General features: G+C 38.0%; 2 protein-coding genes across 2 annotated transcripts in view; one reads left to right on the top strand and one right to left on the bottom strand.

Annotated features, from left to right (window-relative positions):
• The window catches only part of LOC118430801 (endothelin-converting enzyme homolog), a gene marked incomplete in the record, with an annotated part of 9,461 nt that extends 5,709 nt beyond the window's left edge, over positions 1-3,752 (top strand). The window contains 8 exon segments of the mRNA XM_035841824.1: positions 808-866; positions 1,070-1,121; positions 1,281-1,348; positions 1,676-1,800; positions 2,164-2,229; positions 2,465-2,560; positions 3,032-3,108; positions 3,347-3,752. Of these exon segments, the coding sequence (XP_035697717.1) occupies positions 808-866; positions 1,070-1,121; positions 1,281-1,348; positions 1,676-1,800; positions 2,164-2,229; positions 2,465-2,560; positions 3,032-3,108; positions 3,347-3,446 (643 nt within the window).
• A 4,983-nt stretch (positions 3,753-8,735) lies between these two features.
• The window catches only part of LOC118430484 (CMP-N-acetylneuraminate-beta-galactosamide-alpha-2,3-sialyltransferase 1-like), a gene marked incomplete in the record, with an annotated part of 11,371 nt that continues 6,429 nt past the window's right edge, over positions 8,736-13,677 (bottom strand). Inside the window, 5 exon segments of the mRNA XM_035841387.1 lie at positions 8,736-9,346; positions 9,844-9,997; positions 11,853-11,974; positions 13,163-13,286; positions 13,609-13,655. Of these exon segments, the coding sequence (XP_035697280.1) occupies positions 9,170-9,346; positions 9,844-9,997; positions 11,853-11,974; positions 13,163-13,286; positions 13,609-13,655 (624 nt within the window).

The raw sequence follows: 13,677 nt of genomic DNA, 5'->3' as shown, positions 1-13,677 counted from the left end.
GCTTTATTATCTAGGTTTTGTAGGTATGTTTGTCTTTATTCCTGTGGGTCCACGTTACCAGCCAGTGTAATATGGCATTAATTATGTCCTATTTTATCTGTGCAGCTTGAACTGAGAGCTGATGACTACTTTGGGAACTATGTCCGATTTTTGGCTGTCGACGTCCTGAAAAACATGAAGAAATTGAGACAACCTGTGGACAGAAGGAAGTAAGTCGCACCAACTACACCTAAAAAATTGAAAGTCTTGTTATGAAAGTAGATAGTAGCTGTGTGTATATAATATTTCTGCATTCTGTAATTGTGCATGATATTCAAACATAGTGGCAGGTTAGAAAAATAGATCTACAAGGGTTTTTGTGAACTTGATAGCTATTATATTCTGCATAGTCGCATTTATGCAGGGTTGTAACATTGACTGTCATAAGTCCACCAGGTGCCATTATACTGCCACCTCAGAAAACATTGTTATAGAGGCCTTCTCAAGATTGTCTTGAACACTTAATGTTAAATATCTTAAATGTAATACAATTCATATATTTATGTGTTGAAGACAATCTTGAGAAGGCCTCTATAACAATGTTTTTTGAGGTGGCGGTATAATGGCACCTGGTGGAATTATGAGAGTGTATGTTACACATGTTTTGGAAGAGCCTATTCTTCATGCAGTTTCACACTCCTTGTGTACTCCAATTCATTTCCTGTTCCAGGAATTTGTCTTGATGAAATTGCCTCCGATCCCTCTGATCTGACCTATGCAGCCTCCAACAGTATCTAATCCGCTTTTCTAATTTTCTTCCACTACCAGATGGTCCATGACCCCACCTGAGGTCAACGCCTACTACTCGCCCAACAAGAATGAAATTGGTAAGTCTCTACAACCCCACAGTAAGAAGGGAGGGACGACTTAAACAAGGAGTAGGATTCTTCGGGTTTTTTTTGCTGTCAGAAATGACATGTCATTCTATGTCGCAAAATATCTTGGATTTGGATCAAAAATGGATTTTTCACTGGTTGGTAATGTTTTAAATACCAGTAGCACCAAAAACAAACTCTTTCTATCTTTCCAGTCTTCCCTGCAGGTATATTGCAGCCGCCATTTTATGACCCCAACAGCCCAAAGTAAGTGTATAACACCTTTGTGTACTATGTAATTGCTCTGATGTAAAATTCAGTTAGTTATTAGACAAAAAATTATCTGAAATTATTACATTTCACAGTCATGAACATATCACATTTTTGTTTCACAAACATAAACAACCCTGTTTACTTTTTAAAAAGGTCACTGAACTTTGGAGGCATAGGAGTGGTGATGGGACATGAATTGACTCATGGATTTGATGACTCAGGTAAAAACACTACCAGTTATTGTACATAATGTATTAAACAGTGTAAAACCTGGGCAAGTCTACTGTGCCTTTATTGCATTTGTTGCTCCATTACTTCAACCCTATATTTTTGTCTGTTACACAGTAATTGTTCTAGTCTGTTAAGACTGACTGACAGTATGTTCCATTCCTACACTTAATCTGACACTACAGTTACAACTCAGACAGCACTGATACACTATAGATTTCATCTGTTTCTTTTAAAATTTTTCACATCATATATTGGTTGCACAAATAAAGCATATATCCACAAAGATCTTTATGTTGTTGCTTTTTCATTATCTATAGGTCGTGAGTTTGATAAGTTTGGGAACCTGAAGCCTTGGTGGAACAACGTCTCAGTAGCAAAGTTCAAACAACAAGCTCAGTGTATGGTGGACCAGTACTCAGGGTATACCATTAATGGGGAACATGTGAGTAACATAGCTTCATTTTCCATATCCCAACAGTTACATTTGTAGCTTTTTGTCTGTTTGACCATCAATAATGTTGCTGTTTTGTTATTGGACAATATCAAGTTTTTACATTAAGTAACAAATTGGATTTTGTTTCTCAATAGAATTGTATTGCAGGTTGATATATAAAGATGTAGCTATAGCCTTGGTACACTTTTTGTTCCAAAGGACATCAATAATTATGATTATAAGTATCACATTCAGTTACAACTTTTATCAATGAACATGGGAAAAGTAGACTAGGTTTCTTTTGACAGAAAGGTCAGTAGAGAGGCATCACAGATTTTCATTAAGCTACCTTTAAATTTTTCCTTCCTTCAGGTTGATGGGAAACAAACATTAGGAGAGAACATTGCTGACAACGGTGGCTTGAAGTCTGCTTTTCACGTGAGTACAATGTATATATATATATATATATATATATATATATATATATATATATATATATATTCATATGGGCAGTAGTCTTAAATTATTCAGTAAGATATGCTGTTGTGGTGTTTGGCACACAGCTTCATGCTATTATCTTCCATTTAAACACCCTGGGATCATACTTATCTGAATCACATGTGATTTGACGTTACTATGGACCTGTTGACTAGCTGCCCCCTCCCCTACACAGGCATATGAAGACTGGAAGAGAAGAAATGGGGATGAGGTGCCTCTACCTGCTGTAGGGCTCAGTCACAACCAGCTTTTCTTTGTATCATTTGCTCAGGTAAGAATGAGTCAGCAATGATGCTTCTTCCTTTTTGCATATACACAGTTAATCCCTGCTAGCCTTGAATAAAAAATATTTGTTAATTTGGAAATAGTTTCATCAGGTTGGTAGATCTTGCTTTGAGCAGTCCTGCTACTTTCCTCATCCCAGTGCAGACTGGAGCCACTTAATACCTTAAATTTTGCAGCAATTTGATTTTTCGGTAGTTTTAAGTTCACAGAAGTCCTACATTTTGTATCACCACATGCAGTAATGTACAGTAATGGAAGCACCAGTGTTTTATGTTCACGAAGAAGCGGTCAACACAAAAAAACACACTTTAAGGCTTTTCATTATTAAGCGCAGCTGTCATAGTTTTGGGGGTTAGGTTACATCATCAGTCATCTTTTCCATTTCCTGTCAGTAAGTGACTGCAGATTGGCGGGATTTTTTTTAATACATTATTTCAATACATTATTGCCACTACAGGTATGGTGTGACCGCAGGACTGAACAGATGGCCCATGAGGCCTTGTTAACAGACACGCACAGCCCTGCAAAGTGGAGGTAAGAATTTGTGGATGAGTTACTTCGCTGTGCTACATATAGCCTCCATTGCAGTCTTCAAACAGGGCTGGTTTTTATTTAGAGGCATTACTTTTTAAACTTCTGTCCAATCCTGAAACTTAAATTTTCTTACCAACATTTAGTTAATGATTTCTTTATTGCTTAATTCTGAAATACAGCATGAAGTATCAAATAAATAGAACAAACCATATCATCATTTTGTCCTCATATAATGCAGGGTCATCGGTACTCTGTCCAACTCCAAGGACTTTGCCAGGGCCTTCAACTGTCCAGTGGGAAGTACCATGAACCCAAAAGACAAGTGTGAAGTCTGGTAACATTTACACTTACAGCATAGGATGTATCATAACTGCCAAGACATGAAGATATGGAACAATTCTGGAGTGCTATACTGGATGTACTTAATCAGTGTTGATAATGTTCCTACTGAGGATGTTTAAGCCCTTTCCTACAAAGATGTGAGTCAAAGCTGAGAGGCATTGATGATAATTAGGACCCAGAAGGAAATTTACCAGGTGAGACCACTAACACAGTTTGCTGGCCAAGCTGCAGTTTAAACAAAGTAAGGTTTATCCCAGCACCTTCTTGGAAGCCACTTGTATGTAACGCTAGTCCACTTTTATCCCCAAGGCAACCTGTATCCGTTAGGCCACAGCAAGTAAATTTTATGGATGACATCAGTGCGCGCATTAATTTTCGCCTGATTTCAGAAAAAAACAAGAATTTTTTTCTTCTGCAGGGATGGTCAACATGGCGATAAAGTACCAAATGAGCAAATATATTGTGTTGTCGCCTAATAATTGTACTTGTAGAAGTGACACTTGCTAGGTACCCAGGACTGTAGTTGTAGAAATGAAACTTATTGGATAGTTGTAAAAGTAACACCAATATGGAAAGTATGAGTGTGGTTACCAACTTTGTTGGTGATTCCAAGCTACCACACTAGTGTCACTTTTACCACACCAGTACATGTCTTAAATACATGAATGAATGCCTCTGTGGCTCTGAAGCCATGTTTTGTCCCTTTAATTCTTGTTACAACAGTCATCACAACTTTATGGTGCCTATTTTGGAAAATGTAGCCATCTTGTTTTTTTCGCCCATCTTGTTTTTTTTTCGCCCTATCGCACTATTTTGGCAGTCTGTAGAGGATGTCATCCATAAAATTTACTTGCTGTGGCCTTATATTTAAAACATTTTTTTTAGGGATATGAAGTTGACGGACATTGGTTTAAAACTGCAGTATTTTGAAAATATTACAATTTGAAGCCACCTGATATGTAAACTTGATATCCCTGAATACCCAGTTTTCAATACAAGTAACAACAGATGTAGGTTACCCTGCAGATAAAGGTGAAGTAACGTTAAGTGTGCCATAAGGCATGCTGTAGCAGGTAGGGTTTTAAAGTGCAGGTGACACCAATGATACCAAAATACATTCAACCACGATAAGTGTGATTCAATGAACATAGACGTTTTTACAAAATATAACGCTGGTTCACCTTTATCCGCAGGGTAGCCTAAATCCGTTGTATTCAAAATTTTAGTATCTAGGGATGGATGGTTTGCAATGAATTCGAAATATTGCAGTTAGAACCACAGTCCGAAGTACTTAGGGATTTCAAGTTGAGGATTTCAAATACAACGGATATAGGTTACCCTGCGAATAAAGGTGAACTAGTGTTACATCCCTCTAATGGTACATGGAAACTTAGAAATCAAACTTTCAGTTCTTGATTCCTGCCACCAAATTATCAGATTAAATTCTGGTAATGATGTCACAGTGATGGGAGCCCATTTGGAATCTGGCATTGGGTCTCACAAAAATGTTATTATTAATACAAGCAGTGGAAAAATTTGTGTCGTCTGGCTCCATGGTAATGATAATGACTAATTTATTAATTGATCAGGAGATAACAAAATGAATGTCCTCTCCTAGCCACAAAACTGAAGTAGAGGCATAGAATATACACATTGCAAAATGTACATTGCTCAACATAACAAAGTTAACTGAAATAACTGATTTGCATATAGCTACAATTATGCACAAAAACAAAAAACTCATTATAGATCAATTTTCAATGTGCAAATACTATTTGAGTTAAAGTTACAATCATACCAGTGGCAGTTGTCCACAAAAGTGTACCCATATGGTGCCATATGGATGGAACAGAATAAGCAACACATGTATATAGCTGTCTGTTCTATGATTGTGTCATAACATTTAATGTGATTGGGAAACTTATGTGCACCAAGAATAAACTAGATCTTTAACCTACAGAGACTATATAATCAGACAGAAGAAAGAGTTGAATCTATTTAAAACCAGAGAATATCAGAATATATTTGTTGTGTAGATGCCTATCGTTGAGTGTGCCTTTCTGATCACAATGTCCAGCTGAATAGTAGTGCTGTATGGTAGTATGAACAAAGCGTTACTGTAACAGGAAAATAGGACTTAAGTCCTATTCTTACCCGTAGGCATTTTTGTTACAAAGTTAGACTGGAACAATGTCTTAGATATATCCATGTACCAAATTCAATGTAATTAACACTACTTAATTGGTAAATGTTTTTTATCATTGCATCTTAGCCCAGCAAAATGAATGGGGCAATCTTTATGCTGCATTATGTTACAGGAAACTTTTTTTAGACTGTTAGACTGCCTCAAATTGTGATGCTATAAATGATAGTATATTACAATTTTTATGAGAAAAAGTACTGGAAAATCTTCAACTTTGTGTACATAAAAGATGTTCAGTTTTCTTAGAGATCATACAAAAGGGGCCTTGAATAGGAGTAATATTTGTATCCTACACTTTCTATTCTGTTTAACAGGAGTGCATGTTTCACAGACCTGGTGCAAAAACAACATTGATATAGTGGCAACAATATAGTGGCAATCAGAGCTTTCATACACAGTGATGTGATACATAGATCCCATCCTTCAATATTGACAAATAGTAATCATTGATTTCATAGGAGAAGCCAATCTACAAAAAACAGCTACATTCATTGCAATTACTTTGGACTTCTCCCAGGGCTTTAGCCAGCTCGAGATTTTTTTCCGTCAGCCAATTCCCACTGACGGAAAATTCCTGTCAAGAATCTTTTTTTTTCCGTCATCGCGTAAAAATTTCCGTCATTGACTGCAAAAATGTCTACCTCGTCCGATATAAATGTTGTCATTGGGAGAAAATATGACACCACGCTGACGTTTTGTAATAATGTGAACAGTAAAACATCGTTTCTTTGCGTTTTCCCCGCAAAAACACGGCGCTAAAATCAACTCGCGGGGTATGCAAATCTAACATTACATATTCTCAATACGCACTGTTGATTGGTTGATCGTAACATCTGGAGGGGCGTCTCCTCAGATCCCGCGCTCTGATTGGTAAAGCTATGGATACCGACCCACGATGCACCGCGCGCACCAGCGTTCAAATATTTTATTTGTTTGAAAATGTTACATTTGTAAAGGCAGGAGAACGCTATATTCTTCTATTACACGACAATTTTCTAGTTAAGAACACAATTAGTCAAAGACTCTTTTGAGAAAACATGCATTCATATACGGATTTATGGTGCATTTGGGGGGATTTTGGCGTTCAATTAACCCGGAAGTGTGCCAACAACAACGTGGCGTGGGTATCTCATCTGTGTCGCTGCAAAATAATTTAGCGTTTTCTCGTCAAAACAAAAACAAAATTCCCGCTGAAGAGAACCGTGCAACATTTTAGATCCTAAAGATTATGTTTTTGATCAAACTATTTGTGGATAGCATGATGTGCCGGTTCTTTTAGCTGCGACTGGCACCTTGCGTTGTCGCAAGCGGCGCGGCTGGGCGAGCGAAAATAATTTGTACGGCCAGCCCCGGCACGCTAGCGTACAAGTTAGGTTTTGATGAGTGTCAAGATTCCAAACAAAGTTCGTAGAATGCACTGTTCTTGGAGTGAGACCTGGAAAAACGGGTTTTTAATGAGATTATCGTATGCGAAAGGGTGCCGACACACAATCGTCAACAATCATGACAATAGCAAAACAAACAGTGTGTGGCTTTCCGACAATGGGCTGTCCGGGCGTCCCCAAGCCGTAGCTTCCCTCTTTTCAACTTGGCCTCCTTGCTTCAATCAACGATTTTTTTCCGTCAAGGTTGACGGATTGGTTGAATTTTTTTTCCGTCACACGCAGCAAATTTCCGTCAATTGACGGAAAAACGGACGCTGGCTAAAGCCCTGACTTCTCCTCATGTATGTGTATATAAAGAAATATCTATATGCCAGAAATTAGGTGTATTTTGGAGATGTACAGCAAACTATGTATTATTGTTACACACTTTCACACTTATAAGGGAAAGTTCTTCTGGTGACTATTGTAAGTTTGTTGAGCCAGAGTGCTCTTTTGGACACTACATATCAGGTCTACAGGTGAAGAAACATTTAATGAGGCTTATGGATTCAATTCTAGTTGGATGTAGCAAGTTACAAATGACTGTATTATCAGCGGTTTTCTTTGCTCTGTGTTGCTCTGTTATAAGATGTGAAAAGACTTAAATTGCCCATACCAACAGACCAAAACAAAATCTACATCACTGGCTGCTATTCTATGAAAGCCATCTATTCTTGGAGCTGAAATTAAGTGCAAGTCAAAGTCTTTGAAAAAACTCAATGTGCATGATAGATATATCAAATGCAACATTTAAGGTAGAGTTGTAATATTTCATGCTAATATAGAGTTGTAATAGTCTATTTGAATACAGAGTCTTACCAAGAACTTTTTGCAAGTGAAGACATATGAGTGCTTTCATGAAAATCTTTTTTTTTTTAAAGATAACTTATCAGGTACAAAGATACACATTTGATAGTGTGGCCATTGCCACAGAAGATTCAGTATTCTACATAGTTAGAATGTGCTATCGTGTCTTAGGCCCTGGTACATTTCTGAACAGGTATGAAAGATCATAGTTATGCTTGTATGGATTTTTGTAGAGGCATTTTTTATAACATCCACACCTCTACACAACAGATTGTAACATTATCTACATATGTGATATGTAATGTAAATTTGTTACTAGTATATTGTGATAGTTTTCAGTAAAAGCTGTTATATAGGTAACTTCAGAAGGTATTGTGAATATCCAATGTGAAAGATTGCATATTGGCAAGACTACAAATTGATCATGATATGATTTTGATATCAATGTTGTCAACTGATATGGCCTTAGAGTTCTTCAAGATGAATTGATTTCCTTAAGCTAAATGTAGTGTAACATCACAAAGTTTGTTGTAAGACTTTTAGGGAACAAAAAAACAATGGCATAACATGTTTGGTAGAGTAAACACATCTTTTTGAAATGGTATTGAGAACTGAGTACTTAATAATATGTATACAGTGAAATTTGATGTATTTTGCGATATGAACCTTGTAGAGATGTAAAATGTGAGCTAAGGTGTCGCTTCTATGTAAATCGGACACAACACTGAATATAAAACTTTTTTGCTATTTTTTGCCTCTTTGTTGTTCATGCTGGTGAGGTTTGTGGTTTAGTTGTAATTAGATGTTTTTCAGTCAAAAGAGTTTTTTGTAAGAAAAGAGATGACAAGAAATTTTGGATGTAAATCAACAGATGAGATGAGCCTTTAATTCCTTTTTTTCACATTTGAAAAATACAACAAATAGCTTCTTTTTTTAAATTCCAATTGACGCAAATTGGAAGTTACATTTCCATCTATAAGCAAAGAGAATGAAGTGAAATCCATAATATATGGACTAATTGTTATATGTACACAAAAGGAGTCCTCCCAAGGAACAATAAAGGGTTAATACTCTATGGCAGAAACAAATGACACAGCTCTGGTAGCAAACAAATATACTTTTTTCTGACTCCTGCTATTTGCCCTGAACAAAGCTGCCTCATAACTTACGTTCTTACAGTCATATACAGGGGAAAATCATGACTTGATACTAAGTATTGCAAAGGTTTTTATGCTTCTATGGACAGGAAATTTCAAATACAAATATTTCATGAAGACATAATTTTTTAAGTTCCAGGTCTTAGCTTCCAATTCACGAGTCCCTCAGAGTGGAGTTTTCTCCACAGAATTTTCTCATTGGGGTAGCTGTGTGAGCTGGGTTCGTTCATGGCATCCTCAACCTTCTGGCCGTCATAGTAATGTAGGGGGAAACGGGGATCGAACCCGAACCCATACATGTCGACCTGCGGAGATGCAAAGAAGTTACGATATGACAATCACAAAGGGCAAACGTAAACAGATGAATTGGTGTTTGATCATAATCGTGACCAACAAAAGCTCACCCGTATTGACTTCTCAACCCAATAAACTGAACATTGATTGACACACTTTGTTGGATGGTAGACTGGGTCTTTCCTTGGTGCTGAATGCATCACTATGGGCTAGCCCTGAGCTTAGAATAGAGATATTTTGACAGTTCCAAATGAATCCATGTTTTTCCTCGTGCATCCAGGAATAACCATTGTAGAAAGGTACCGATTGATTAATCGTCATTTGCTCTCGTTTTTACAGTCAATGCATATGTATGTATCAATTAAGTTGTTAGTGATAGTTGTTAGGTTAAGTTAAGATGGATGTTTTACAGGTAGGGATGCTGTATGTGTACACGACAAGGTGTTTATGTATGTTGGAAAAGTCAGGAGGATGTTTTACTGATAGGGATACTGTATTGACCTCCTACCTGATCACATAAGTGAATGGCCATGAGGATGACCATCGTGCCGGTAGTGGGCCGACTTGAGGTGGAGTTCAGGAACCTCTCGTGCACGTAGCGGAAGAAGTGGGGATGTACGATCATCATGTTACCCTGCTTGTACTTCGGAGCAGGCATAGACCTACAAGAAGAGACCACCTTACATACACGTACAAATATACTCCTAATTTGCTGTTAGCATTGTGTCGTGGACTCGTGATAGAAACATTGCAATGTGTAATTTGTTTCTACTATGCTGTCTACATGATGGAATTTGTGTGGAAGAATTAACACTAAATTCACAGAAAGCATAAAATTTAGAGGATTGGAATAAATTTGAGAGGATCCCACATATCAGTTTTTTTTATCTTTGATACATCTACAAGTAGATTGATTTGAAATGACGCGTCAAGCTGCGGGTAACGCCAGTCTTCTGAAATGTTCAAAACAAAACATTAATCAGTTTTGCTCTCGAGCTATAGGCTGCAGAAACCAGACCTGTCTACAAGCATTCGAATGGGATTTTGGTTGATCTGAGATCACGTTTTGAGTGTTAATACATGCAACAAACAGCTTGCTTTTTCTGATTGATTTTTAGTGACGTTTGATAAAGGTATGAGCCTGCAAATATAGACCCGTTCTAACGTGGCCTCTTTGCGGCATCTTGATTTTTTCACAGAACAGTCGAGAGTCAAACTGCACGAAGATTCCAGTACGCTATATATGTGCCTGTCCTTGGTGCTGAATGTGTCATCACCAGCACTTCGGGTGTTGTGAGTAGTATTGAAAATCACCTATAAACCTCTCTTCTACCACTCAAAATGGCATAGTCGCTTTTTCCTGTATGTATAAGTTTTTTTTCCAAAATATGCCTTTTCTAACCGATGACGGCTTTTTCGCTGTGGCTAAATGATATGTTATTGTGCTTCACATGCAGTAAGCGAGGTATACCAAAACTTCCTCAAATCTAATAGACCATGTCAAAAGCAGACCAATTCCTGAAGACAAACACAGAGATTGTAGTCAACGACCGACGCTTCTGAACATTCTGCGTCACGGAAGTAAAGTGCTGTGAAAATAAACTCATCCTCACAAAACAAATTTACCAGAAGCTGACTTTGGGTGGCTGCTTTCCCTCCAAAACATGTTTCAGCCACAGAATGTCATATCTCTTGAAGACCATAAAAAGCATCTTTGTTTCGTCCTGCAGTAAAAAGATGTATTCTTGCCACAAAATACAGGTTCCAAACTTTGGAAAAGCAGCAAAGACGAGAGGGTGCATGGGAAGGTTCAGAGCGAGGCCACCGCGGTTTAGGTCTAGCCACTATTTTGACTGTGCATCTAAACTTTCTACTATATACATGAAGTTTGTGAAGGCCAGTCAGTCAAACGGGGATGTTCTGGTATTCCTAACATGTTACTTATCACAAAAGTCTTGGATAATTATGCAAAATGTCATGCAAATGTCAAGACATTTCTTAACTCTGTAAGAAGAGCGAAATTTCATTCAGATCAATTGATCACCCGGAATCTGAGAAAGTTCTTGATAAGATTCTACAAATTTTATCATTGGCACATACTGTACCTCATTGAATATTAGTCAAATATAATTTGAATGAATGATTCCATTGTACCATTTGTATCATATCGATTTCACAGAAGTCAGTATTTCTACTTATCTGAGTGCCAACACTATCCGTGATAATTAAATCGACCCAGCCATACCCAAGAAAGATCTTTCAAGTGGTCATGGTTCAGCCGATATAATATGAACGAACAGAGTCGTTCGCCTGACTGGATAGAATGTGGCTTTATCGCGGTCTGCTGTATGATGTCTTGTTTACTTCCTGATTGACATTTCAACTCCATTTGCATGAAAGTTTTGTCGTCGTCGGGATCACTGTTGTTCTCTCAAATGCAGATCAAAGTCAATGTCAATCAAGAATAAAACATGACATCTGCGTGACCGCAATAAGGCAGAGCGTTTCTAATCTCACCAACACATTCCAGGTTTTATATTCTCATAGCAGAAGTCGTTTGGATGCCATCCTTTCAGCACGTCACCGAGCCATTCTGCATCGAAGCTCTTGAAAATCATCATCATCATTTTCGTCTCGTCCTGTCAGGGGTTCCGAAATCATGAATAATCAGAAAATGTGATTTTTGGTGAGTTGATCACTTTTTTTTCTCATTAGAATTAGTTGTTTGTGTGGAAATCAGAGCCGTTGAAGATACCAGGCATAATTGTGTAATGAACATTAATTGTAATTTTAGACAATTAAAATGTCTAAAATTACAGTTGTCTTCTGGTGGGGTGGGCTGAAAATGTTTATCTAGTACTTTTGCTTTTGGTAACGTACAAAACTGGTTCAAATCAGTTTTAGCGCCATGTGCTTCGACATACTTCAACAACTCTGTTCGGAGCACATCCCATTTTGTTTTCTAACGGACAAATTTCTCACCGACAATACGTCTTTCCCCAACGGTTGGCGCAGATTGTGTCGGGCTCTCTGCCCTGTAACGTACTACGGAGCCATTTGACGTGGTAGTCGCTGAACATCATCATCATCATTAGGGTGACGTCCTGGTATGAATGATGAGATAGTGGTGAAATGGGAACTATGATGAGAGAGTGGGAACAAATGAAAAGGTACACACAAATACGCTTCATCTTAAAGGAATGATGAAGCATATTTAATGTACAAAGGTAAGACATGAGATGATGGAATGAAGAATGACGTGATGGAATGGAATGGAGGATGGATGATCTAGATATGTCTACTGGCGGTTGTTGCTTAGCGGGCATGAAAAAGCACCAGCATTCATTGTTGTGACACAACCGATGATAAACAGATTACAACAATTAAAAATGCCAACCAGTTAGTGATATGAGTCTTTCATATTAACCTTCCGATAATGATCGGCGAATAATATAAGATAGCACTCAATGTATCCTCACTAACTTAGCCAGTCAAAAACTCGATAGCGACCTATCTATTGCAAATGAACTAACGTTATAATATCCCTGTCACATTACGCGAAAATCGATCGGACGACGATTCTGCGGCAATCGCCAGAGCCTCGCTTATAATAATAACTTTATTACAGAACAATTGTACAAGGTACTAAGTATGGCTTGTATGTGACAGGGACGGTTTTCAAGTGAAAAATACGCGCAATCCTCTGTAGATATTAAATATGGCCGTCCTTCCATCGATACGCCCGAAGATCGTGGATAATGTGACAGGGGTATGACCACCAGGTAATTTGTCATTATTGCAGAGAACACACTGACTGATGAACTTACGTCGAACTTGTTGTCCCGTCCGAAGTTGATCCTGTTGACCACGGATTCCGGGAAGAAGCCGTAAAATGACGACTTGTTACCGACGTCGTTCACGTACTGTTTCCCGGTCAAGGCCACGTTCACCCTGTGGAGACCGAGACAAAGGAACATCTTATCCACGGAGCTTCGTGTAAGAAAGTACAATTCTAGATACTGGCGATCGTATTAAACATTCCTGCTGTAGCTATCACAATTATACCATAATCCACAGTTTTTAGCAAGTTTGATAGGGCTATTCTGTCTAGCGACTACATTATTCTTGTAAAATCATCATATGAGGATTGTCTAGGTTCCATGAAATCACGACTATTCGTCAAATGACCCCCTTCCCGAGTCCTTCCAGATTTAATTAAATCGTAGCCTTCTTGCAACAAAATACTATTTTAGATTGTAAAAAAACACTTTACCTGAAGACATAGTCATGACTGTCGATCTCTGCCCCCTTCCCTGCAGACTTGAGTTCCCACCAGTCCCGG

Source organism: Branchiostoma floridae, chromosome 14 (genome assembly GCF_000003815.2).
Source record: "Branchiostoma floridae strain S238N-H82 chromosome 14, Bfl_VNyyK, whole genome shotgun sequence".
In the NCBI taxonomy this organism is placed as follows: Eukaryota; Metazoa; Chordata; class Leptocardii; order Amphioxiformes; family Branchiostomatidae; genus Branchiostoma; species Branchiostoma floridae.
Note: the sequence above shows the minus strand (reverse complement) of the source record. Positions and strands in the feature narration are given on the sequence as shown.